This window comes from Ptychodera flava, chromosome 6 (genome assembly GCF_041260155.1).
Source record: "Ptychodera flava strain L36383 chromosome 6, AS_Pfla_20210202, whole genome shotgun sequence".
NCBI lineage: Eukaryota > Metazoa > Hemichordata > Enteropneusta > Ptychoderidae > Ptychodera > Ptychodera flava.
The window spans coordinates 43,827,270-43,854,665 of NC_091933.1; the positions used below are offsets into that span (position 1 = coordinate 43,827,270).

Here is a 27,396-nt window from a genome sequence, read left to right on the forward strand (position 1 = left end):
CATTTTTATTTTTTAGAATTTGTATGTCGAGAAAAGCCTAGTGCAGGAACACTGGATGTTTGTATCATTCACACCTTTCGACACCATTGCTATGACCCCTGAGATCAACTGTTACTATATTGTTTTTTTACACCAGTGGAAAATGGGATGTTCCGACAGCTGTTACTGTATTATGAGTATCTCGTGCTCTTCGAATGGGAACTAAAACTGGGATAAATTTTTGGACTTTAGTACTATATACATTTGTAACGTTGTGCTGCCATTCGTGCCACTCCTGTACAAGTCAGGCGTTCCTAATTAGTGAGGGCAAATTATGAGTTAGCTTATCTCAGTTTTCGTCCAATGAGAAGTAATTATTTGTCTTTGTCAGAGACATCACTCTATCGCAGCTAGCTGCCGTGGGATCAACGGGGGACACTGTGGCCTATACGGTACAGTTTTAACACAATTTAATGTTCCACGACGTTATAGTACGTCGGCCAATAACGCACTGGCACTGGGACACCTTGATGACGTCACCATCGTGGCATCTCTCAGGAAGAAACACCCTGCCTAGTTGTTGATTGTGCAGTAGAACCACTGCAGGTTAAATAGGACGCCACGCCGCTACGGTATCGCATAGAGACATAAGCTGTCACGCCTGAACGTAATTTCGAATCGGTTGGAGCTCACGACATACTGTTTTTAACTCTTGTTGTAAGGCACAAGGCCCGCTATGCAACTCGTAGAATGAGGTCAAGAAAGCGGGAACGTAAGAGAGTAGCCGGGTTGTATGCCTATCTCATCCTGTTGGTAGTGACTGGTTTCTCCGGACAAGCTGTAGCGCAAGGTATGTACGCTTCACCAAACACAGGTTTATTGAGTGAACAAATCCCTCACAACTTTAGAGTGGTCCCGTAAATGGAGTTTCTTTCGACTACTCGAAGGTGGCTACAATATCGTTGCGTACAATTCCCATTGAGAAAGTCATAAACGTCAGAGGAAAGAGTTGTTGTTCCACAAACTAGTAAATGAAAGTGTCTAAGTCTGCCTCATTACGAACTTAAGTTTATCTTTGGTGTGGCGTGGCTATGTTGTATCCACTAGTACCTCGTCGAATCCTGTTTTTGCCAAGTCAATATCATTTAAAGTTGCAACAAATCTGTCGCGATGAAGCTTAGAATTGAAATTTACCAATAAAATACTTAATAAGTCGATTGCATATAAGCAAGTCAAGAAACCGAATTTGACTTTAAATTGTATGAATTGATAGTATGCGCAAGTGTCCAAATTCGAATGAACATTCAATTTCTAAAGATCAAGTGCAAGCATGATGTTAGACCTTGACCTGTACCGACCGACTCACCTGTTTTCTAATCAGTCAAATTCCTTGTGATTGTCTGTGAACGTTTACTAATCGACGCCGATTCACTATGAGTTTCATTGTGCTGGAAAATTAAGCTAAAGTATCACCTAAAAATCTGTATTCCCGTCCCAAACAGTGAATGATGAACCCAGAAATTACTTTAAAATGTCATGGTTCAGTGGTCATAAGTGGCTTTAAATAATTCCCCTTAACTTTGAGCTGTTAAATGGTATATGATTCGCTTAACAGCCTCCCTCCGAGTGGTTCTTTTATCAAGGTCAACATCTAACCACAAACCTACCGCCTTAAAAATTATACGCATGTTTTTTAATTATTCCATTGGTTGAAATGACTGACAGCTTTGTTATCAACCTACACAGTACGGTTGCTCTCGAAAGAGATGTGCGTGGTATCATCGTAGCAATGTTGACTAAACACAAACACTTCATCAATAATCAGAGATTGGTAGCAGGTATGCTGACAGATATTTGCGTCGTCTACGGTATCTGTTTTCGCCAACGCTGGTTGTATTATCTGATTTAGAGTTCAACAGTGTTTGCTTGTCCGCTGTGTAAATTGACTTTGATCGCACTGTAGATAGCAGAGATTCTCCGCTCTCCATAATTAAACCAGTTTGAACGCTGTCTGATATTTTTTAATCGGCGACCCGTCGACTTACTCCTTGAAAAGTCAGACATTTCGCCTGACGCGAAGGGATGGCCACTGGCCATGGTCGGATGTGTCCACTTGTATTGACCTAGTGAACCATTGCACAAACCTTTTTAAGCTTGTTGCCATTCGATTTAAAGTTAGAATGATTTGTGAGATATATGATTTCTTCGACAATTATCTTGTGATGAAATCTAGACTTTGGCTCATTTTTTCAATAAGCCGGTACCATTTGGAATCATTTAAGGAAATTAGACGATCGTTTTTCTCTGTACTTGAGAGTCATATCTCTTGAACCAATCGAGGAATACTTGAAATTCAAGGTGGTTGTTTTTGGATTGAAAATAAAACACTTGTTTACAAGGAAACAATGAATTCAAAGTGAAGAGTGGAAAACCTTAAGTTATTCTGTATCACACGTACAACTTTTAACATGAGCATGGTTACGGTAAAACTATATTAGCTTACAGGACGTCAAACTGACGCCCAGACAACGTAAGGAGAAAACGTGTTCGAGGGCTAGCTAAAAGCCAGGTAACCGAATTTTTTAAATTGTTTGGCCTTTTTCTACTTTCTGATATTATCTCTTGATCAAGTGTCTACGGCACATTAGGATTTCCAGAATTGTTTTCGATTCTTCTGTCCCCCGTGGACAATGTGCATCACGGAGTGAAGAGGTTTTGTTTTAGACTAGTTGCCTATTAGCATTATTAAATTCGGTATAAATTACGAAATAATCCTATATCGTCATGGAATCAGTTTCAAGACTTCGTTTTGGTTTTGCTGTTGGAGAAAACATTTGACACACATGGCTGCCTTGAAAAGGTCGAATATCGATTTTGTGGCTGGCACTCTGACAGGATGATTTATCCGCACAGTGTAAGATACGTATGGTCAAGCTACCACAAAGCAGACAAAAGTCGTTTACAATATAAGTTACTTGACACTCTAGGTATGACTCCGGTAGGCGTAGGGATCCGACGAAGCAAATTCACCTTGATAACTGTTCAGGGTATTAGACCGATGCATTTTTGAGCGTGCTACTGCTCTAAAACACCCAACGAATCTCTGAGCTCCAAAGCCGGCAAACCCAATGCGGTACTTCATGGATTTTGTATGAGGCGAAACGCCAAACACACGAAACACCTAATTTGTCAGTAATTGAAAGGGGCAGTAGGTTAACAATTTTTACGGTATTCTTATTACTTTTGTTCAATAAAACGAACCCATGTCCTTCATCTCCTTACAGTATACTGAAACCAATTGTATACAATATGCAAATGTTGTTGTTAGATGAATTCTAATCCGGACTGTAAAACCACTGACTTGTAAACAACAACAACGCCGGACATTACACATACACACATTGTTTACTGACAAGTTGAACACGAAACGAACCAGAAAGTTTATTTTCTGGACTGAAGAGAAATACTGGAAAGTACATTAAATATTACAGCCAATCATTTTAAACATGATTGTTCCCCTGAGAAGTGCTAAGTGCGAGACGAGGGCGACAAAATGTCCTTATCTTTTACGACGTATTGCGATTTCGTTGTTTGTTCAGCATCTAAGTTTTTCGAGTTGTAACGACAGGATTTAATTTCACAGTGATGTGCGATTGTCGGCAATCTCTCTTGTATACTCATTGACATTGTTTGATCGGCCATGAATATTCAGCGCGATGTGACGATTGCCACAGTTGAAGGGTGGATGGAACCACAGACAAGGAGTTTTCTCCTTGTCTGTGATGGAACGGCGCGGAGGTGCAACTTTGACTGACTATTCCGCATTCAGTTGGGTTCGGGAACAGATAGACCCGTAAAAACAATGTTATGAGTACTATATTCGTTGTAAAAGGGTACATTTTTATCCGCAAGAAACGCCGATAACGACGTATTAATGTGGTACGATGCCATTACCCTCCAGTATTCAATGTCCATTTGCTGATTTACGAGAAAAAACATGACATTGTAAGTCTGGCGACTTAAACTGGTGAACTAAATACCGAAATGACCGAGAAAGAGATATTATTATCGAGTGCTTTAATGAGTAATAGCAACTTAATTCGCCCCTGACATAGAAGAAGGGTTATCTCACGCCAAATTTCATATCGACCAAATGTTTATCCATTTTCCACCGGATTCATTATTTACATACTAGTAACGCAAATGTTTTGAAATTACCCAGAAAACGAACAAGATCGAGTGGAACTTGTTATTTTTATTACCAAGATGGCCCTTATCTTGTAATCTTTATAACATTGGCACAGTTTACATGGATTCCTTACTATCCGTGGAGACAGCAAGCCTTACAGTTAGGCATATTTGTCGCCAAGCTATCGAAGTTTTACAGTCGTGTTCTCTATCCACAGTGGTATGGACGCATAATGTAGGCCAACAATATATTACGATGTTGGTGTTTTGTACAGAGGACGTTGCCATAGTGACAATATCGTACGTCAGCAGGGCCTTCCCAAAGCTAGATTTTCTTTCTTCTCAGTAAAGTGCAAACACATTAGCTGTGTACTGTCATTGTGACGAGCTGACAAGCAACGCGCAATCAAAGGAAATAAAAATGTACAACCTGGGCATGTCATCGTGTTTTGGTTTTATCCAAAGTGAATGGCTTGATTACATTGTATATGTAACCATGACAATGAACCAATAGACGACGTAATTACTGTGTTCACTTTAGAGCAGCAAGTCAGACCCCGGGCTTTCAAGTTGTCAAAACATCTTGAGTTATTAAGGGTATTAGTGCAACTTGCATCATGGTAATGGCACGCTATTGCAGTGGATTACATGATTTCCCGCTCAAATACAGGACGACAAATGTGCGTGTCTTGCAATATTTATCTTGGCGACATCGGCTGCATATACTATGTCGCTACTACAACTAGATAAAAACGTCGGAAGAAAGAAAAACAGTCATCATGCAAGAATTTTGAAGAATAATGCCTTACTCAAACGTTTGTGAGAGAGAAACGTGTGTGTTCAGAGAGAGAGAGAGAGAGAGAGAGAGAGAGAGAGAGAGAGAGAGAGAGAGAGAGAGAGAGAGAGAGAGAGAGAGAGAGAGATCCTGTCTTATCCAGTCATAAGGCACTCAAACTCAAAATCAACGAGGGACAGCTGTCACAAGCGATATTCGTACCATGGAAAATTATATATAATTACATTAGTCAGAACCATTCAGATATTGCTATTACCAAATGCAAGGTATCAAAAATTCATTCCCAAGACAATCGTTGTTCTGAGTAATAACAGTATTGCTTTTGGTGAAAGTTAAAGAACTCTGGAAATGATTGATAGATCTCACCTTAGCTACTATAGCTGTTCAAAATGAACGAAATGTGTTTCTCATTTGATATAGGTTCCTGTAAAAGTTTAGACTCGGGTGTCAGCGAACCATCGACTGTTTCAGAATTTGTAGACTCCTGCTATTTGCAACTATCAAAATTGTTCTGGATTCACCAGTTTGCCAATATTTTTTGCTAGATCAAGTTGCCGAAATACACATATATATATTTTATTTAAGCAGAAATAGATTATCTCTTTATCAAAGCTGGCACAGGAATGGACAATTCTTTGCCAAGGTGTAACATCGGGACGATCAAAATAGTTGTGAACAAAAACCTTAAATTAACTGTAGTTTTACTAGTGCACCTGTTGCACGATTTAAGATTTATCAAATAAACGGTCTACGTATGATTAGTCTTTAAATTTACTAGTTGGAAGTTATTGCGGAAACAGACCTGAAAGTAGCGATCCGTAAAGGCGTGATTGAGATGAGGCCCACTTCGGACTCTCGTAAATTGAAAAGGTGTAACCATGCGGAGATACAAGCACCGCATGAAGGGTGCGGGACAAGTATTGTGCCCTTCCAAAGTTCGAAATCTCTGTAAAACTGGCGAGGCCGTAACCCTAGTAAAGTATATATTTTCTGAAAGCCTAGATATTGGCAAATGCTGTGATTTGTATTCGGTAATCATTGTTTACATAATGATCACGTGACAGATAATTTGAATAACCTCTGAACAAAATTGTTTTACCCTTCTCCTGTCCAAACGCTGCAGTGTTTCCGGTTGAAATTTAATCAAGCAAGCTAAATTTTCGCAGAGCATTCATAGTGTTGAAGAGCCCAATACTTGTCCTGGAACTTTATAGCGATGAATGCCCCAACAGTCGTGAGCTGTAAAAGTTTAAATATTCAACATTACTCTTAATAGCTAGAGGCCTAATAAGAAGTATCACCCTTTGTTCTCAGCTTCGGTGTCGCAATTTTTGACCCGAAATGGTACCCGTAGAACCAAAGCGTGTGCGTTACCTTATGCTTAATTGATTTTCAGTTTATATGAGATTTGGTAAACGCAAGGCAAAACACAAAGTCGTGAGGGATTGCCTGTAAACGTCTCAGATTGAACAGTAACTCAGGATGCAGACAACTGAAGCCTGGGAAGTCTAAATTTGAACGGAATTGACTTCGTCTTTGTATCTTTGTGTTATTTTGAAAGGCGAGGAAATTACATTAGTCTCGCATATTCAGCAAGTATACGTCATGCACCTCAGTTTATGAAATTAATTCGTCCGCGTTATGTTTACGAGAAAAATGAAGCCTTTGAAGTAACACAAAAGACTCGCGTGTGACTATAACGCCGCCCTTGTTAAAATGAATTATCGTGATAGCGAAAGGCTATTGATTTACGATGGTGTTCTAATTTAGAGACGGAATGCAAAAACCGACCGTGTTCAGGAAAAAGGGAGAAATTAGAACAAACATGTGGAAGGCGCTTTTCTCCAACCTTTGCCTTTGTTTGTGAGAACTAGTCCAATCGATGTCATTACTACATAGGGTCATTTTATCGTTTTGCATGCAACCTATTCTGGAATATTACAGAGGGTTTTTGTCATTGCAGGTTTACCAGCGTGTTGAGCGTAACTTCTGAAATTATAGCCCAGCGATTGATCACTTTCCATCTTCTTTAAGTTGGTTTTGTCTCATAACTTCAGATCACCTTGACTTTGGTTTCCTTTAGTACGAGGAGACAGAGGCAAGCCATGTATTCACGTATTAGATGTAAAGAGCGGAAGACATTACTTATAATGTCACCAAAATTGCCTGATGTAAAAAAAAAGTTTGAAGTTGTCAAAATGATTCATCTTACTTCGATTAAAAGCAACAATCTTTAGAAATCGCTTTCTCGATACAAGTAGAGACAATCTTTAAAATTATTTTCTATAAATGCAATTATTATAAGGAATAAGCATAAGACAAAAGAAAAGTACTTGACGCGAGATGCAATTACTAATAAAGGTATAGTCAAACTTTCTTAATTCCACTTGATGCAGAAGGTTTGTAAAAACTGCGAACATTTATAAAAAAAGAGAAATCTGAACATATTTGAGCAACATCGTAATACTATTAGGCAGTTGTTTACATTCAATATAGAACTATACGTAACTGTTTTCTAGCGATAGTTAAGGAACAAACAGTTCTCTGTGTTTAGTCTACCAAGAGTCCTCAAAATGCAGACTGACTCACCTTAAGTTTCAATTTATCATAGCAAGTCTTGTACTAAATTACATCTTGACAAGTTTTTTTATCGTTTTCCGATGGCTTTGTTAAACTTAACATGTTAACAGGATGGCGATTATGACAATGGCTATGTCTACAGATATAAGAACATTTAATTTTGAGGCCACCCAGTATCATTTGTCGAGAAATATTCAGCCAAACAATCTGTTCGATGTTGCTGGTCACTTTAGAGAACGCTCCCGTTTGAAAGGAGACATAGAACAGGTTGGCGTAAGTAAACGGAACACACACATTGTATTCAAGTAAACACCGTTTTGTTTCCGTGTAACTCAGAAGCCGTCGGTACTTACTGTGACGATGAAAAACGAAAGTCATTGCATTGAGGAGTGATTCAGATATCCTTTTGGGCTGCGTGCTACGGTTATGCCATGGTAACCAAGATTATGCTCGATACTCCATTTACTGTTCCAATTTTGTTTTGGAATGTCCGTTGTTTGTGAACATGTCAGCGATTGAAACTTCCAACGTAACAACCCATTCCCGCAATGTATCGTGTTAAGGAAAGCTCAAATGATAATTTCGTCGTCGCATCTTGCACTTAAAACTTTCGTAGAGGGGATTGAGAGAGTGTGCGAAAGGGTTTGAGGTCAAACGTAGCTCTGTGTTTGCCATATTTTAAATTTATCCATGGTTCCTCAGCATCACTAAAATTTATTAGACGTAGCTCTGAGAGACAAAGTTGCCCGGCTTTGATCTTTAGATAGCGATTCATGGTAACATCACAATTTCGGCAAAGGAAATCCTCAATACTGGTTCATTTAAATTTAATTTGAATATTATCGCATTTTTTAAGATTTTAAAACTACAATAAAAATACAGACGCTAGAACAAAGAGAACCTCTAACAAAAATGCGACTCCGGGCTTTGTCAGAGTCAGTCACCATAGCGACGTTCGGGTGACGTCATGACCTACACGATGTAATTCTGCAGCCTTATCAGGGTAACATACGCACAATACTACTGCCAGTGTTCGGTTGACTGCCTCTATAGAAACGGTACTTTGTTTCATGTACATGGTCGTATGAATAGAGTTGCACCATAGAAACCCTGCAGCTGTGACATTTCATAGAAACGAGGCCATTTCTCCACAGTCACAAAATGTATCTCTGAATGGTGTGAAATAATTAGATTAGATTACAGAGGGAAACAGAAAAAAGTGATGAATCGTACATTAATCAAGAGAATTGCTCAAGGCGGGAAGCTGTGAAGTGATAAATTAAATTCCTGTCAACTTTTACATCCGATGACATTATGCTTTTGCCTTTTGCATCGAATTCGATGTTTTATGAATTTGCTGTTGATAATCAGCTCCTTATCACAGACACAGACACACACACACATGCATACATACATACATACATACATACATACATACATACATACGTACGTACGTACGTACATACAGACAGACAGACAGACAGACAGACAGACAGACAGACAGACAGACAGACAGACAGACAGACGCACACACACTGCTCACACCCATGTATAATTAAAATCGGTAATAATATAAACTCCATAAATTTTAAAAATTCAAGCGCACAATTTTGATCTCAGATTTTCTCGATAATATGCACCACAAAAACGAAGCACTCGACTGAAATATTCTAGTTTGATAAAATCAAGAGAATCGGTGTGTAAATTGACTGTTCTTTAATAACACGCAGCTAACAAGTACCAATTTGGTGGACAATCCGAGCGTATAATTCGGAGAAAAGAAACGAATGATTTGAAGGCAATAATGAAAATATCAAATAAAAAGTAAGCTGCACAGACCCTTCAAATTAGTATCTTCAAATTGAAAAATAATCGCCTGTACCAATCTAAGAGAATTAATATATTTTCACTTTAAATCATCACTGAAAGTTTCAATTAGAACACACAATTATAGAAAAATACCTCGTTGTAGTTTATTACAGTGTTTTAGAAATTAATCATTTCCGCGATGGCATGACCGCAGTCGTCATGGAGATAGAGCACGCCATGAGATGAAGATATTGACTCCTTCCACGTGTATCGTAGCAACGCATCCGTCAGCTGTGGAAACATTACCGATGATAGTGATGCCCGTCTTTCTCATCCCTCGAATTCATTGAATCAATCTGTGTTTACCAAATTTGGATGCAAACTTAAGTTTCACCCTCGTGTTGCACTTTTTCTGAAAAATCCTTCACCCTTGTTGAACGTATCCTATCTAGGAAGTGTAGCAGCCAGATCTCTACACTCCAACACATGTCATCACCCTTTTAATATTTAGATTTATGTGATGTGCTCTTATCAGACAGCTCAACAAAAAGTTACATGGAGACCAAATATTTTCGGACGCATCTACATTGATTCGATTGTTGACTTTCTACTTGATACAATTACGACAGCGTTTTTGGAATGATTTTCGGACAAACATGACAAGCTGTTACGTATTATGCGTTTATCCATAATTACCTGCAAGTAATTTTAAAACTGCAATATTTAGCTATCATGGAGAAGTGCTTCAATTTGCTGATTGATCTTCCAACATATATTTGATTACTCAATCGGGATTAAATTGTTATCATGCTCTCATAGTCTAGATTTTGTTATTTCGTTTTGTTTGATATGAGCATCGTTTGCGTTGCCATGGAAGACAAGAATAGTTGACCCGAAATGATCAAATTCTATGGCCATCCATGAATAAAAATCAGTCGGGGTGAGTGCGTTTGAAACGCTCTCCTAATTCACTTAGCCAAATGACAATGATTTTTTCTGTGGTGACCGTGTTCTGGTACACGTCAATTGATCTAATGACACTTACGGCGGAGTTTGTAGGCTTGCATTGACATCGCCTTGGTTTCCATCTCTAAATATCGGCCTGTGTTTGCCGTCTTCAACGGCTGAATATTCCTGTCACTACGAGAAAGACTGCTTTGGCGACAAAGAAGGTGAACAAGTAATGTTTGCATTGGCTAGCAAGCAACAAATTGAAAATCGAAATGAAAGGCAATTTGAGTGTGCTTAGCAATGTACGTAAGTCAGAGAATGGAGTTGTCATCTTCATGTGATTGGCTCATCGATAACGATAGCTCTTGACGACATAGTATCAGCCCTAGTTACACAGGACCTTTTATGCTAGCCAAATCGTAGTTTGACACCGAAAGAAGACGTGGAGATTTGAGTCTGGATAGTCACTCTTGTATGCCAGCCAACCAGAACTGGACAAATACTAGTGCGGCGTCGGGAACTTCTCGACACACAGTGTCTATTACAGAAGCAGACACACGTCAACGAGTAACAATCGTTAGCAGTCACGCTGTGCTACCGATGTTCTCCTGAGTTTGGCTTCGCAGGCTTTGAGTCGTGTAAAAGCTGACGTTAGAACAAAGTTGAAATGTGACTTAAAACTCGAGTTGAACTGTAATTTAAAACCAAGTTGAAATATGACTTAAAGATCAAGTTGAAATATGACTTGAAGACAAAGTTGAAATGTGACTTGAAAACCAAGTTAAACTGTGACTTGAAAACCAAGTTAAACTGTCATAAAGCTATACAGGTTTGCAACTATACCGACCATGTTGATAAAAGTGATTATTGTTGGATGTTCGGGAAAACCTAAGAGAAGTCTTGGACGAATAATCTTGTTAAAAATCTTTACTTGAGAGAAAAATAGAGTCTTAAACTAGGGACTATGGTGTTCAGTGTATCGGTATGATCACTAGCTGCATTGTCATCGTTAACTCTGTAAAGTCTGTTATTTCCCTGAACTCAGAAACAATCTCCCTCCGCCGTAGAGATGTTAATCTTTCATGATTTACCTGACTTGAACATTTCTCTTATTAATGTAATGCCAAATAATAATATGTATGCAGGGGCGATTAGACATTGAATGGCAATGCTGTCCGGTGTAAAGTCCGTCCTGTGGTGTTACTATTATTTAAATGGCTAGCTGTATTATAGCTACAGTTTGATGTTTATCTTCCCGCTTTCCTGCGCATACCGATCTACCGACTGAACTGCCGAGCGAATATTAATCTGCGCTTCTACTCGGCTATCCCTGTTACTGTGTGCTTAACAATATATTACGTGATTTATAAAATGATTAAAAATGTGACTCATCTATCATCATTTCTTGGCACGTCTAACTTTGCTCTACCGAAAGTTCTAAAACAGCTTTGCTTCTGTTAATGCCTTCATATTAGAATCCCTATCACTGACTTCCAATACTAAACAATCATATGAGGACTAAACATGAAACTCACAACAGTAGTCTTGCGTCCTCCACCCAGTTAACTTTGTTGGAGCTATGCCAAGCACAGTGACGTCATAACCAGGTTAACAAGCATGGATTGCAATCAGTGTAATGTCTGGGATACGAGAGCAATTATAGAGATACGAATAAAGACCAGAAGATGAATGATGACCTGCTCCTTGGTGGTCGTTGGGTGGTACACCTGTCATCACTAAAGCCCAATGATCTTACATGTTCACATACTTGCCGTTGCGGTAGTGACGGCACGGCACTTTTTATACAGTGCCACGAAGTATTGGGAAGAATAAAGTGCCGTCCTGCAGAATCAACTAGCCGAAGAGTTTAGTGAATTTATAACGTCACCTTAAAGTTTTTGTTTCTGGATTTCTTTCACGTGTCGAAACGGAATGTGTAAAGTATGAGACTTAGAACACGATTGGAACTAATTTGGGATAATTGGATGGTGAAGTAATGTTGATTTAATGTACAAATGTAATCTTATCTGCTTTTCTTTTTAAATTACACACTTGTTTTTATGAGTAATTTGCAATATTGCAACATTCAGCTATACGGCAACTAACACTTTTGAGAAATTTGAAAAATATGAAAATCCAATTATCCCAAATTAGTTCCAATCGTGTTTTAGTGAAAGCCATTGCTGTCGGAGTGGAGTACTTTAACAACACAGCCTCATTTTCATAGTTCTGTACTTTCAGCAAGTGCAGTTGTAGACCTTACCTATGCACTTTATGCCGAGTTCTGAGACATATTCAATTTAGTACTAATATTTGCATATTGACATGCTTATGTAACGTTCAGTGGAATGAAGTTTACCTTTCTGTCTTAACTGGTTACCTTCCTTTTCACCGATGTTTTTTTAAGAAATTGGTAAACATATTTCAGTTTTACGACCTTGAATTGACATAAACGGTCCTCTGTTTACCAATTTCTTCTACAGTCCTGGTCATGAGGGATAAAAATATTATATAAAAGTAAACTGCGGTTGAACCTTTTCAAATAAGACCTAGAAAAAAGTGTAGTTCTTCCTGTGATTTCCTTTCTAGATTCTTTTTGCTTTGAATATCAGATATCTCTTGGTGTACTTGCTAGCGTTCGCACAGCCTGAACCATTCAGCTACATTGCTAGGCAGGATTTATTGAATCACTTCAACAGTCACTAAGCAATGTAACGATGAACTTTGCGAGAAACAAGGGCCACAGTAAAGTAGATAATTTATGCGATATACATAGGATTGTGTCTCTGGAGACCAAATTATGGCGTTTATAACTGAAAAGAGATCAAAATTAGAGTGTCGGTATCGACCTTTGCTCGGTGAATGAGAACACTGAAGGTATCTACTTTTCGAACGTTGACTCATAAACCCGTTATAAAGTCGTCATTCTGATTGCTATGCTATCAAATCTATCATGATAAAATCACTGGACACACCTTGGAGTATGCTTGAATTGCATTCATAAAATGTAGCCACAGCCACTTTGGTGCCACCTCGGGGCAGTCTTTATATATATATATATATATATATATATATATATTATATATATATATATATATATATATATATATATATATATATATATATATATATATATATATATATATATATATATACAAATATATATATAATAATATATATTATATATATATATATATATATATATATATATATATTAGTGCAAGATGCTGAAAGCAGAGCTTTATAAAAGTATGGAAACAGTTCTGTTTTCATACTTAAACACATACACAACACACACACACACACACACACACACACACACACACATATATATATATATAATATATATATATATATATATATATATATATATATATATATATATATATATATATATGTATATATTATGTATAGTAACCAGTGAGCAGTGAGCCTAGACATGGTCAGCAAAGCACGTGGTACCTCTATCCAGTCGACACCGTGATACCCTTATTTGCATAAGAATATCATATCTATACGTGTACATGACATGTCTAGTTGGCGGCAAATTAAAGTCTGGACCAGAGCACCACTGTTAAACATTATAAACATTACAGCAGGACTTTTAACCCCGGTGATTTTTACTCTGAATGGTTTTCAAACACCTGTTGCTCATTTGGCCTACCATTCTCTCTTGGTCAGTTCTCGACAACCTGCAGAGTCACGTAGAAATACTCAGTATTTGGCAAATCATTACCAGCGTGTACATCTTGTTCAGGTTCATTGTCATAATTGACAATCATGTTGAACATTTCCATACGGACTTAGATTCAATTTTCAATTATAGCAGTTCCCTGTACCAACACATGCCTCTGTTGACAAGCCAAACACTGTGTGTGTCAGAATACATCGAGGAAATATAGTTCGCACGACAAAATCCTGAAGTAAACGTCTCAAATTACAGTTACTGGACGTTTGATTCAATCACATCTTATCATAGAAGGACTGTTCAATCAGTACATTTTCAATATGGCTTGTCTGTGGTATTTTAACTGTTACATTCGAACACAGACAGTCGAGAGAGGTATGTGAAGTGATACGAAAGTTAAGGTAGACTATGCATCACTCTGTTTGAATCTTTCGTAAAAGATGGTCATGAGTGACCATTGCGTCTAGCTAACCATCGTATCGCCCACGCAGCAATGAAAAAGTCCTCTGATTGTTTGCCCAGTAACCAAGGAGTGGTAGCTCCGACCACCTGTTTCAGCAGTTCTTTATTCTTATTCTATGGTCGCGCCAAAGTCCTTCAAGGACTTCAGATTGTTTTTCTGTCAAACCCATGAAGGCTAACACAAAGCAATCACTGTATGGCTGACATCTTTTCACGGTGTTAAAAAGACTGAATGTTGCTATAGTATGATAAAGACTCCCGTCATTTTTATCCTGTGCAAGACCAAAAGTCAACTCGCATTATGTTTGGAATCGATCGTGGGTGCGTCGCCACGCATGGATAGCTCTTTTGGCTGCAGCACCTCCTTTCTTGCAGTGTCATTAGTCTGGTGAAAGAGATTCCAAGGCAGAAAGGACTTGTTATCGAGTGTGGTTCACACTATAAAAAGTTCAAGTCGTGAACAAGCTTCAAACGTGCTGACTTGAACAGCATAGACCTTGCATGTTTTAGCATGTCATCTTCAGAGGACGTCGACGGAACTTACGTTCAATAAACTTTTCATGCCCACGAGTCAATATTTTGTGAAAGGGTGAATTTTTTTTTCAGTGTCAAAATATCAAAATTTTTCGATGACACATATGCAGGCCAGGTATAGCCTTACACTATCACTTTTAGCTGCCTCCTAATCATGACGCGTGATATGGATATTAAATACTAGTATCAATCGGTTGACTGCAGCTACGAACATTTTAGTGCATCTGAATATTTTTTCGGGACAAGAGCGCTTCTAGGAGTTTTAACCTAAAGGAATAAGAACGTGATGCTGGCCAGACAACATGCACAGCAAAACTAGGCAAAGGTTAAACATTGGTGCAGAGATCTTTGCCAGATTATCTATAATTACAATGCATACCCACTTGTAGATAGTCGTGCCACAACTGCATGAGGTTTACTTGTATTTGTGAAAGTACGAGCAACACAAAGAACACGTTTTGTCAATCTTTTGCTGCATTCATCTTAGTGAGAAAGATCTGTTTTTATTTCGTCTTCGACAACCAAATCGGAGTATAAAACAGTACTTAGACAGCTATATATGAGGGTTGCATTCTCTTATTTGTAGACAAGCGAGCGTTTTGATTCACTGTGCCTGTGTGACGTTGGACAAGCAAGTCTTTCGACGCACTGTGCCTGCATGCACAGAGTTCACATGTACACTGTAGCTGACCTGGTTTCCGAATTGCCAAACTTGGTATTCGTAACGTCGATCAGTAGTGATGCAAATTTTGACAACAGATTCAATTAATGTTTATTTGCGTAGGATTTCGGCTATATATCATATGATCGCTATCTTGACAGAATTGAAGTACATGATCATGGTGATTGATAAAACTTGTGGAAACAGAAGAGAATGTTTTGTGCGTATTATAGAAACACTAAAACCACAACTTAGACCTACAGTTGCCAATTTTAAACTCAAAATTTAAACACAACTCCATTGAATCTCCCTTAATATTGATAACCGTTAATAGCAGTGGTATATGTATTCATCGCAGTATGAAATAAAATAGTAAACTGAAAGGTTAACCAAAGTACACGATTTCAGATTAACCGAGAATCGTCTTTTGAGTTGTGAATGTCGTGGAATGTCGTGGAATGTTGGTCCAGTCACACGGTGAATGCCCCACTCTATCGCTAGTACGCCCTTTCAATCTGTTTCTTTCTTTTCAGCCTGTGTGGCTGTACTGCTCACACGAAATACAATTTTAGAGTCTCGTGTCACAAATATTGGACTTTTCTAGTTCAGTGCTGCAAGGCTTAAACGCTACATTTCACGTCCTTTTTACATATCAGAGTGTGTTCGCAATTAGCTTCCGTGCGGGCTTACTTTTTTGTGCGTCTATTATCATTGTGCTCCATGTGGAGCCAGGCGATTTATTTCGCAATTCAAAAAGACAGCAGTACATGTCAGTAGTTTAATCATTGCTGTTTGATTGGGCCTCCATTGAAAGTCACCTAGTACGAGAAATGTGCAATTATCGTTATATTTGTAATGTTGACGGACGATTTCTTATTCGTCGTTTGATAAAATTATCCTGAAACTTTTATGCGGGCTTCCAGGGTTATTTTTCTTCTACTTGAAAAGACGTCACGTATAGCCCATACCATGATGGCAGCGGTTTTGACAATCCTTCCCCGACGACGACCACAAAACACACTGGGAGGCGATCTACATTATAAATCATTGGAATGGCTTCGCAGCACATGAATAGGGCTCCGGCGTTTAAGGTTTCGACAATTGTCCTTTGAAAAAAACATTAAAAGACTAGAATGAAAGTTTACAGGTGATAGGACAGGACGCTTACAAAGCATGTTTTCCGATTGAATGAACTACAGTATTAAGAGAATGCATACGTTTCGTTGAATACGCAACGACGTCTACTTCACATGTACACACTCTTTTTATGCCCAAGTTGGTGTTGCCGATAAATAGGGTCGTTATCAGCAAGTTGTTATCCCTGAAAAACATACGGCGTACGTGACATATATTTCTGGTGGAAGCAGGACGTACATGTAGTTATAAAGATATTTAAATCAAATGTCCTTCATTAAAATTACATTGGAATTGAGACAAGCCTCGTACGCGGAGATCTACAATATCCCTATAATACTTCTACAACCAAAACATTGGAAATAAACATTCAAGCAAAGCAGGTTTAATAACCTTGCGTCGACGAGATAATTAAGGTTTCGGATCCGATAAATACACGCGTCTAATGATGTTGCCTGGATATTTTCCACCACACTTTATGTGCAATTATGTAATGGAAAATCTCCAGGCATAAGTCGTGTTACACGAAATCCGATGTCGCGGATGCATGAATTACGCCAGTCTATATCTGCTCAAGTGAGATATTTAATTCAATTTACTTTATTATACATGACTTTATTTCGATAAACCAACGAACCAGGGACAAATTCATATGCTCCGTAAAATCAACCATACAAAAAGATGAAACCAAACAAAGTAAGACAAAAACAACAACAAGGGCAAGATAAGCTATAAGCGAAAATGAAAACACAGAAAAAGTTAAAAGCAGGCTTTACAGAGTAGTCTACGAAAGCCAGAAACTGAACTAGATAAATAAATGAGTGGGTCTGCTTTGCAGACGTCATTAGAATTGCTTGTACCCCTTAAAGTAACAGAGTACTTTCTCAAGTAAGTTCTGCAGCTACAGGTACGAAAAGTAGCATGGTGTCGTAACTGTCTGCTAGACCCATTAAAATACAGCTTTGATAATAATGATTTGCATTGATAAAAGTTTATGTAACTTTGTACACACTTTGTCACTTCTCTTCCGAGCGAAAAAAAGACAAGCTGGCAGGTATACGACGTACAGCTCATGCAGATTACACGAGTCGTACATTAAGCATCAGTATATTGAATGGATAAGGACGGTAACAACGTAAACCTTTACATCTACAAGAGAGATTATACTATACAGTAAACACATAAATATATATAATCAAACTCCATTGCAAACTTTGGTTTACAGGTCGATGAAGTTTTATTCCGCTGTATATCATACGACGTCGACTATCATTTTTAGTTCGCTGTACCTTGATTTCAAGAAGTCCCTTGTCAAACACGATTGGAACTATTTTGGGATAATTGGATTGTGAAGTAATCTCTTTAAAATTTGCAAATGTGAGCTAATCTGCTTTTCTCTTTACGTTACACACTTGCTTTTATAAGTAATTTCTAACATTCCAACATTCAGCTATGGGGCACCTAAGGTTTTTGAGAACTTTGAAAAATATAAAGATCCAATTATCCCAAAATAGTTCCAATCGTGTTAAATGCAAATACACAGAGAGAGAGAGAGAGAGAGAGAGAGAGAGAGAGAGAGAGAGAGAGAGAGAGAGAGAGAGAGAGAGAGAGAGAGAGAGAACATCGCCACAGTGCTCACCAAATTCTAGTTGATAGGGTTACAACGTTGCAAGAGTCAATCTTCAAATGTGTGTCAAACACCAATAACTCAATTGCCTACGATTTCGCGATTATTGCGCAAGTACCCTGGAGATGGGCTGATTTTACGGGAATGTTTGGAGTCAGGTTACATGCACACTAGTTGCTAAAACACCATGATGTACTCTTTTATTGACGACAAATAGGTACCACAAGCAAGTTGCCCGGCAACTAGTTTGGCATTGCGTATGAACAATACGCAGATACAGGGAGAGTTTAAGTCACTGTTGACGTTTGGACAAAGCGTACTATACTTCCTACAACGTTTTTTGGTTTGAAACGTCCGTTGCCTGGTCTCAACGAGATAAAGATGTCATGTCGTTGCCCGGCAACAAACAATCAATTTATTTATTTGATAAACACTATCGGTATCATTACCTACAATGAATAGAAAGGGTATACTTTGCGTCAGTGCTTTATTCGGTATTGTTATTTTTATTTGACTTTCGTTGGCGTCTGGTATTTGAAAAGTAACTTTGAAAAGCAGTTAAATACATATAAGTAAAACGTAATTTATCTGTATTGTGACCCTTACATATTTGTCAGATTATTTTTTAATACTTGAAAGTATAAATTTAACATATTGAGCCAAATACTTCACAGCTTGGCTTCTAGACGTTGCGAGGTTTTTATATGGTTGATCGGACGGATAATCTGCAGCTTTGCAAATATTGTTTGTTTAGGGTGAATTAGAGACGAGTACGCATGTCACCGTGGATATCCGAAAACAATCTATCAAATAATCAATCTAGATTTATATCGATGCGATGGATTATCGCTCACCGATTAGCAACAGACACTGTGCGTTGGTGTTGAAATGATAAGTTGTAAAAGAAAACTTGTCAAAATCAGATATTCGGAATCTGAAAATGGAAGACTAACGTAAGCAGTAGACTATAATGTAATTGAAACGTACAAGGGGTCGCTTGTTACTCACTTTAACAGCCAGGAAAGTCAGTTGTGCGCTTGCTTTGGAAAATTTCAATTATGAAATAAAATATCACTGACGGTAAATGAGTGAGGGAGAAGGATATAGGACGTGTGTATTGATATACATATGTAATGTCATTAAATCGGCCCAAAATTGATACCAGGACTTGGATATGCTGTGTGGTTTACTGGGTAGAAGTGGTGTCGGATTTGCCGGAAAAGATATCAATTTACAATACAAATGTACACAAGAATATATTCAACTAATGAAATAATTCAAATTGATCTCAGAAACAATTCGATTTTAGTTCATCGGCGTCTTTATGCATTGGTTTTACAAGGTCAATATTCAGGTCATTCAGATTGAAGTTCACCTTTAACTCAAACGGCACGGTGGCCGGTACATCCTTACTCGCAAATGCACACAATTCTTCTCACAATCAAGGAACGACCACGCTGATACGCGTCATGTTAATTTTCATCATTATTCATCGCATATGCGCATTCGATGATGATGATCATCATCTTAGTATGTCATCATCTTAGTATGTCAATGTTTGTGAGAAGCACTTACTTGTATGTGACACTAAGCATTCGTTTACGGTTGTTGCATGACCATTGAAGTTATGAAATACTACCAACAACACGAATTGTTGTGATCAATATCAATATCAACATCAGTATTTAAACGTTCAACATGCTCTTTAATGAAGTTTCGTATTCTTGTGTTGGCTAATTTATCACCTCCAGATTGTAACATAGCATTCGGCAATACAGTTTATGATGTAGACGAGAACGAACCATCGAACTTTGTGGTAATTGGCGATGCAGAGATTACTGAGGCATATACTGGGGCCGCTACTGGTCCCGGAACACCGGATGCATTTATACTGAGTTCTGTAAACCCTGGACCGGACACGTTATTCAACGTAAACAGCATAAACGGAGAGGTATGTCTCTGAGTATCCTTTTTATTGATTAGAATAATCGGTTCATATATCTTGTTTTATATTTTGCAAATGGAATTTGAATGTTTTCAGTAGGCACATGTCTACGTATATGAGTTCATGTGGAATATAAAGTTGAATGGTAAGAAGTGGATTCGTATATACAGGTTTGTATGCCGCGAATTGCGAATTTGAGTGTCCGTCAAGTTGTCTTTACTCTGGACATAACTGTCCTATATCATCTTTCATTACATGCTTAAACCAAGTTTGTCGTCTCCGAACAAAAAATACGGGGTTTATTCTCTGGTCGTTGTACGTCACGACAACCCGCGTCTATATCATCAATTTTGGTGCGTCGGACCATTTTTGCGTCAATCTCCAGTGTGCTCGTCAATGTAAACAAACAACATGGTGGCCAGTATTTCTCCCACAAACAAAATGTATCTGACGTTAAAAAATCGTATAAATTACCATGATTATTAGAGTCTGACAAAATACATCCCCTAACCAAATTTCTGAGTCCTTTTGTTTTAGTTTTGTCTCAATATGGGGGTTTTTCTGAACTTTCGACGCACTGTGTACTTTCATGCGGTAGACATCGGTTTCCACTGCAACAACGGGGTCGAGTGTGGTGTCAAGGCCTCCAAAAGTCATGTAATGAAATCGATATTTTCATAGACAACGGCTACAATAATCAGGACAATGTAAGCACAAGAGTATACCGCCTGTATATTTCTAAGGAATGACGTAAATAATTATTTTGCGGAAACAACGAACACAAAGTTGGTCGCGTTACACCGTGGGTTCCGTAACGGTAAGCATTACAACCAGGGTCACGCGCGACTTTAGCTGATTTTTGTTCCCGAAAAATAGCATATCTTCGTCTGAGGTTAATTTTTAGGCCTATGCTATCTCTGAAATAGAGTATAATGTAGCAGAAGGTACGTGTAGACCGAGAGATCGTCTGGCATTTGCTCCATACACGAACGTGAACGCCGTGTTCTTCGCTCTTGCACGCGACGGACGACTGAAGATGATTGACAACTTGCGCTCGGCGTATTATTATTCCTAAAAGTAGTTCAAAAGTTTAAACGCGGAATCATTATGGGAAAGTTATTTTACTTTGCAAAAAATAACGAATTGTTGGCTTGTGCATGTGGCAATTGGATATTATTCCCTAATTTTTTTCTTCGTTCAGCTCGGAAAATACTCGTGACGTAATGATCGTGTCACCACTCGTCTTCGACTCATGGTGACACGGTCAGTGCGTCACTCGTATTTTCCTTCGCTGAACGAAGAAAAATACTAGGGAATAATATCAGATTGTATAAGGTGGGTTTTAAAAAATGTACCGGTTACAAATTCAACTTATTGAAAAAGACTGAAATTTTAAAAAGTTCGAGTCCATCATATCAGATAAGTAGACGGAGAAACAAAAAGGTAGACAAATAAATAAATGAATAAATACAATTATCTACTTTCTTTAGCGCAAACAGAGTTTCTAATACTCCAGTATAGCTACGTACTGTTTATACTATAAGCTGGCATGGTATAAACTCCAACTAACGGTCAAAATAAGTCACATAATTGTCAACTTTTAACAATTGTTCCTCAGGATTGTTTGGCATAACCTAATGTGCTCTTTTCAACAGGTAACAATTGGTTCAACGGTACCAAACTTTGAAGTTGATGGACCATCCCACACAGTGTACATCATTTGCACAACAGATAGTGGTAATGACGGGACTTACTCTATAACCGTCAACATCAACGACATAAACGATGAACCTGTTTTCCGTAATCTACCCACCACCATTTCCATTCCTGAGGACATTGTCGTTGGCACGACGATTTATACCGTGAACTATTATGACGAAGACGGTGACGCCATAACGGTCGACATTTCAGGGCAGGATCCGAGCACCCCGGGATTCGCTAATACCGACCAATACGTTACTGCACCAGCTGATCTGGATTATGACGCATATCCTACCAAGCGATCGTTTGCTCTCACAATCAGGTAGGCTCTATGCCATGAATATAGAATAATTGAAGTTGTTTTCAGATCTTCTTTTGGGCATTCGCTTTCGCCAGATTCTCCAAATAAAATACAATTTTAAGGGTCTTCAGTGGAAAAAGTATTTCCTTTAATTTCATTTGAGGTAGTCGTTGTAGTCTCTTGATGAAAAACGAAAACAATAAACAATGTCAAATAAACACTAGTTTCAAGTTTTGACAAAACAAGTTTGGTGTTAGGTTCTAATCGATGTATGCTTTCTGTTCAACAAAAGTTTAAACGATGGTTCTGTTTCGCCGACGTCAACGCTGACCGTAAACTTGATCGATGTCAATGATGAGTCACCAATATTCGGCCTCGCAGCATACACCGGAGACATCGATGAAGCGCTGAACGCTGGGTCTACCATCAATTGGGCGAACGACCCCGCTGGTGACGCTACTGACGCAGATGCTGGGGATATTCTCACTTACACAATATCAGGTATACTTAGAACAGTCATAATTATTAAAGAAACGCATTTTGCTGTTTCAAAATTGACATTATATTTAACAAGTCGACAGGATTTTTAGCCAGGCTTGAACCTATTTTGCACGACAATAGGACCTGGTAGAGATAGGGACTGACAATTGGATCTCAAAAGCGTTGAATTTACGTAAAATGCATCAAAGGTCAGTAATCGTTTGATTTATCATTGACTAGTTTCCTGTTTTACTTCTTAAAATTTTAAAATTTCGTCACTTATCAGGAGTCAACTCAGATCATTTCATCTGTGACCTGATGTCAGGAATCATTGTGACAAGTCGTGAACTTGAAGCTGACGGGGGCTCTGCGATACTGAGCTACTCTTTGACCATGACAGTGACCGATAACGCCGGAAACGTAGGCACGACAGCTCTCACCATTTCGGTCAACCAAGTCAACGATCACAGTCCAATATGGAACCCATCCTCGTACACGGCAACAACGGCTGAAAACACAGTACCCGGTATGAAAATTATGACACTACTAGTACATAATGTCAGGAACTGTCAAAGAAATTGCTGCTTCAGAGAGAGAGAGAGAAGAGAGAGAGAGAGAGAGAGAGAGAGAGAGAGAGAGAGAGAGAGAGAGAGAGAGAGAGATTTTCGTTGCTTCTTCATTCGACATTGATACCATTATCCATATTTGTGAGATTCAGATCTTTGAAATGGACAGGGGCCATGCAATGATATGTTCCTTTGTACTTTACTGTCTATGAATTCTAGATACACAGATCGCAGTCGTAACTGTTACTGATGACGACGATGGAGCTGACGGTGTCCTAACAGTAACAATCGCTAGTGGTGATGACGTGGGTGCGGAGAAGTTCACAGTAGACGGTAGTGGACCATATACCATAAAGACAACAACGAATCGCATCGACTACGAGGACGCCACGCTTATCGCCAATGGTCACCTATATCGTCTGATTGTCGAGGCTGTGGACGGAGGAGCCACGCCGATAACCAGCACGGCAACTGTAGTTGTGACGGTAAGCTCGAGTGCTTTTTGAAAATACGAAATGTGCGATAAAATCATTGCAGCCATATCTTGGGTCATTTTGATCTCCAACTTGTACATTTACATGATGAATGAAAAATTAAATTAGAAATGTGACACACATATTTGAAAATCACGTTAAACACGACTGTTCGTTGGCGTGTTTAATCAAAGCCAGAGTTTGCATGTGAACATGTGCACTGCAAAGTTTGTTTGTTTGTTTGTTTGTTGTTTATTTCACCACTGACGAAAAAAATGAACATTTTGTAAAAATATACAATTCAGTGCAAGTAAATAAAATGTATGAATATTTGTTACAATAATGTGTCTGAAATATCTGAAGTTAAGTGGTGAGGGCATGAAGATAGTTCGATAGAACTAGTACAAGTTCATGGCCCCGGGAACATATTATCTCGTCTGAGTCGATTACGAGACGTCAATGTTCTTTATAATCACTCCCGAACAAATCTGAGTAAGAATTTACAGAAAGAAATTCTTTTACAGAAAAGTATCTGCTCATTGATAACTTTCAAAACATTTGCATGCTTTCGTGACATTCGGTCATATTCTTTACACGGATCATTTTCAGATTACGTCTTTAAACGAATATGCACCATCGTACACGGCTTTCCCAGCAGGCCCAGTGACGATGTCCGAAAGCGAGGCTGCCGGTTTTGAGATTGCATCCACAACAGCAATAGAAGCCACCGATGCGATGCTGGACCTGATGGGGAAATCACTTATTCCATAGATTCTGTCAATCCAGGTGTGGCGGCTATGTTTATCGTACGGAAGTGACCTTTATTTTAAATTACTGACCTTAACAAAAATCTGGGAAATTCGACTCTAAACATGATTGCTACCAGCACAGTCCCTCCACCAAGTGGAGGGACTGTGGTGCCATCAGTAGATATCTTGACCGATCACAGAAGCGATATACAATGTTGCAATATAATTGCGTATAAGTCGAACATAGGTTAATCGTTAATACCAGTGACCCGTATGATTTCAAGGACAATCTGGATATTACGTTAGTCAGAACAAGTTTTCATCGGACAGCAGGCAAGCTCCAGTCTAATCAACATCTTATCGTCCCGTTTATCACAGTTATGACGTAAAGCATAATCAAGTAAAGACAACTTGAAGACAAAATTAAGACAAGTTTACGATTTTATCACATCATAGTTAAAATCGTTGTTTTTGTACATTCATGAGAATACTTTCCAAAACTTTATTATAACTACAATTTTGCTGGTCATGTATGATGATTATTTTAAATTTATTCTCAATGAACTGCTTTGTATGAACAAAGTCGTTAGCTCATCTGTATAAGTGACTTAACCATTGAAAGGTTAAACATCTTTTATTATGTTTAAGTCAAACCTAAGATATAAGCACTAACGTTTAAGTTTTAAATATATATACAAGGGACTTAATTTTTAATCAACGGAAAATATATCGCAGACCACCAAATTTAAAGAGTATGCTTTTTGTTTGTCTTTAGCGGAAGCGAGCACAAAGTTCCACATTGATTCGTTAAGTGGTCGAATCACAACCTTGAATACGTTTGATTATGAAACGGACCCAGTACGATATGATCTTGCTGTTAAGGCTGAAGACGGTGGCATCGTACCAAGCAGCACAATTCAGAATTTCTTTGTAGATATCCTCGATTACAATGATAATGCGCCGGTGTTCGACCAGAACTACTATGACGAAACTGTAACAGAGGGTGCTGCCGTGGACACTGTTGTGGCCAATCTCGGGGTGACCGACGCCGACTCAGCGGCCATAACGACACTCACGCTGTCTTTTGTTTCTGGAAACATAAACAGCAAGTTCAAAATCGACAATCCTCTACAGCAAATCAAAGTCAGTAGTGTGATTGATCTGGACGGTCTAGTTAACCCCGACCCCGACCAATACTACCTAACTGTAGAGGTTGCGGATGGTGGCACCCCCGAGTTGAGCGGCACAACTACAGTTCATGTCACCGTGACGCATACAAATGATCACGATCCGGTGTTTCAAGCGACTTCACCCACCGCTGTAACGGTATGTACGGTTCTGGTAAATAAATCATTTAGCATATAAACGACTTGTGCAAAGACATGATTCAAATCAATAGCAGAAACTGATTCTCAGAATCGAACAAAGCATCTGAAAAGTACGTCCGTGAAGTACGACACTTGAATTTGCGCCATGAAGGATATCTAATTCATATAACTTTAAAATCACATGCACTTATCGATTCACACTCCGCAAGATTTGCTGCCGTAAAAATGACATGTAAAACTTCCCAAATAGCGTGACAACAAAAGATCAGAGATGCAAAAAAGTAAAAAAGACTACAGCGCTGTAATTCGATTTAGATTAATTTGATCACAGATCCAGCAGTCTAGTTTAAAACAGCACAATTTAGAAAAACGTGTGTATTTTTTTTTTCTCTTTTTTCGTGAAGTTGTTAAAATGACGTTAAAACGCTTTCACTGGTTGAACCATTTTCCCTTCTCTAGCCTTATTACTTTGTAAAGTGAAGTAGTTTGATTTTAAAAGCTGAAATATCAAGCCTGTATTTGATTTTCAAAATTGATAGACTGTCTGCTTTCTTTTCTAGATTTCAGAGAATAGTCCTGTAGGAACCAGTGTTGCAACTGTCAATGCGAATGATGACGACTATGGCCCATCTGGTGTTATCACATTCTCAATTCAAAGTAAGGTTCATGTCAATATAAAACATTTGTATGAATCATTGCCATCGATATTAGTGTGTGTCTGAACAATTTTTCTATATTTCTCACGAACTGGAGTAATTAGGTTATGCCAAACCGGTTAAACTCATCGAAAGAGTGCGTAATCGGAATCAAAATTTCATCAAATTATTAATATTGATGAGATGAAATAATTTCCGGTGACGTGCACATGGTAGGTCCTATTCAGGCCTTTTCAGAGTGATTTCTATCGTAGTAGCCTTTGCCACCAAAATGTCTGAGCCCTCCAATTACACGTTTTCTTGTTTTTTTTCATCTTTAGATGGCGACACGCATAACAATTTCAACATAGATCCCGTCACCGGCGTCATCGAGATTCGATCACTTGTGGACTACGAGGTCACGGGGTCGCCAATCACATTGACCATAAGAGCTGCCGATGGTGGCACCCCACAGAGAGCCGCGACCAGTGATGTTACCATCACCGTCACCAATGAAAACGACAACGATCCAGTGTGCATCCCGATGAGTTACACATCCAGTATTGGAGAAGAATCAGCTGTTGGAACTTCGGTAATATTCCTATCGACAATTTACGACGTCAGATTTACCATATGAAAACACCGTTAACGAACGTATGGCATAATGATATCATTATCATACCATAATCATATCATAAATACAATTAAAAATATAAATACAAGTATAAATACAATTATCATCACATAAATACATAACATCGATCTGACAACTATGCTGTAGTCTTGTGGAACATGAAAGTTTAGAGGAT

General features: G+C 38.5%; 2 protein-coding genes across 2 annotated transcripts in view; both read left to right on the forward strand.

The window, feature by feature from the left end:
* The first annotated feature begins 563 nt into the window (after positions 1–563).
* On the forward strand, positions 564–25,538 carry LOC139135905 (cadherin EGF LAG seven-pass G-type receptor 2-like). The gene is made up of 8 exons (XM_070703682.1): positions 564–829; positions 20,161–20,360; positions 22,010–22,377; positions 22,649–22,857; positions 23,123–23,362; positions 23,622–23,887; positions 24,485–24,661; positions 25,400–25,538. The coding sequence occupies exons 1-7, from the start codon at positions 730–732 to the stop codon at positions 24,644–24,646; spliced, it is 1,545 nt and encodes a 514-aa protein (XP_070559783.1). The 5' UTR covers positions 564–729; the 3' UTR covers positions 24,647–24,661; positions 25,400–25,538.
* Positions 25,517–27,396, forward strand: part of LOC139135906 (protocadherin Fat 4-like) — a 62,589-nt gene continuing 60,709 nt past the window's right edge. Inside the window, 3 exon segments of the mRNA XM_070703683.1 lie at positions 25,517–25,950; positions 26,513–26,609; positions 26,929–27,179. Coding sequence (XP_070559784.1) covers positions 27,132–27,179 — 48 coding nt within the window. The 5' untranslated portion in view covers positions 25,517–25,950; positions 26,513–26,609; positions 26,929–27,131.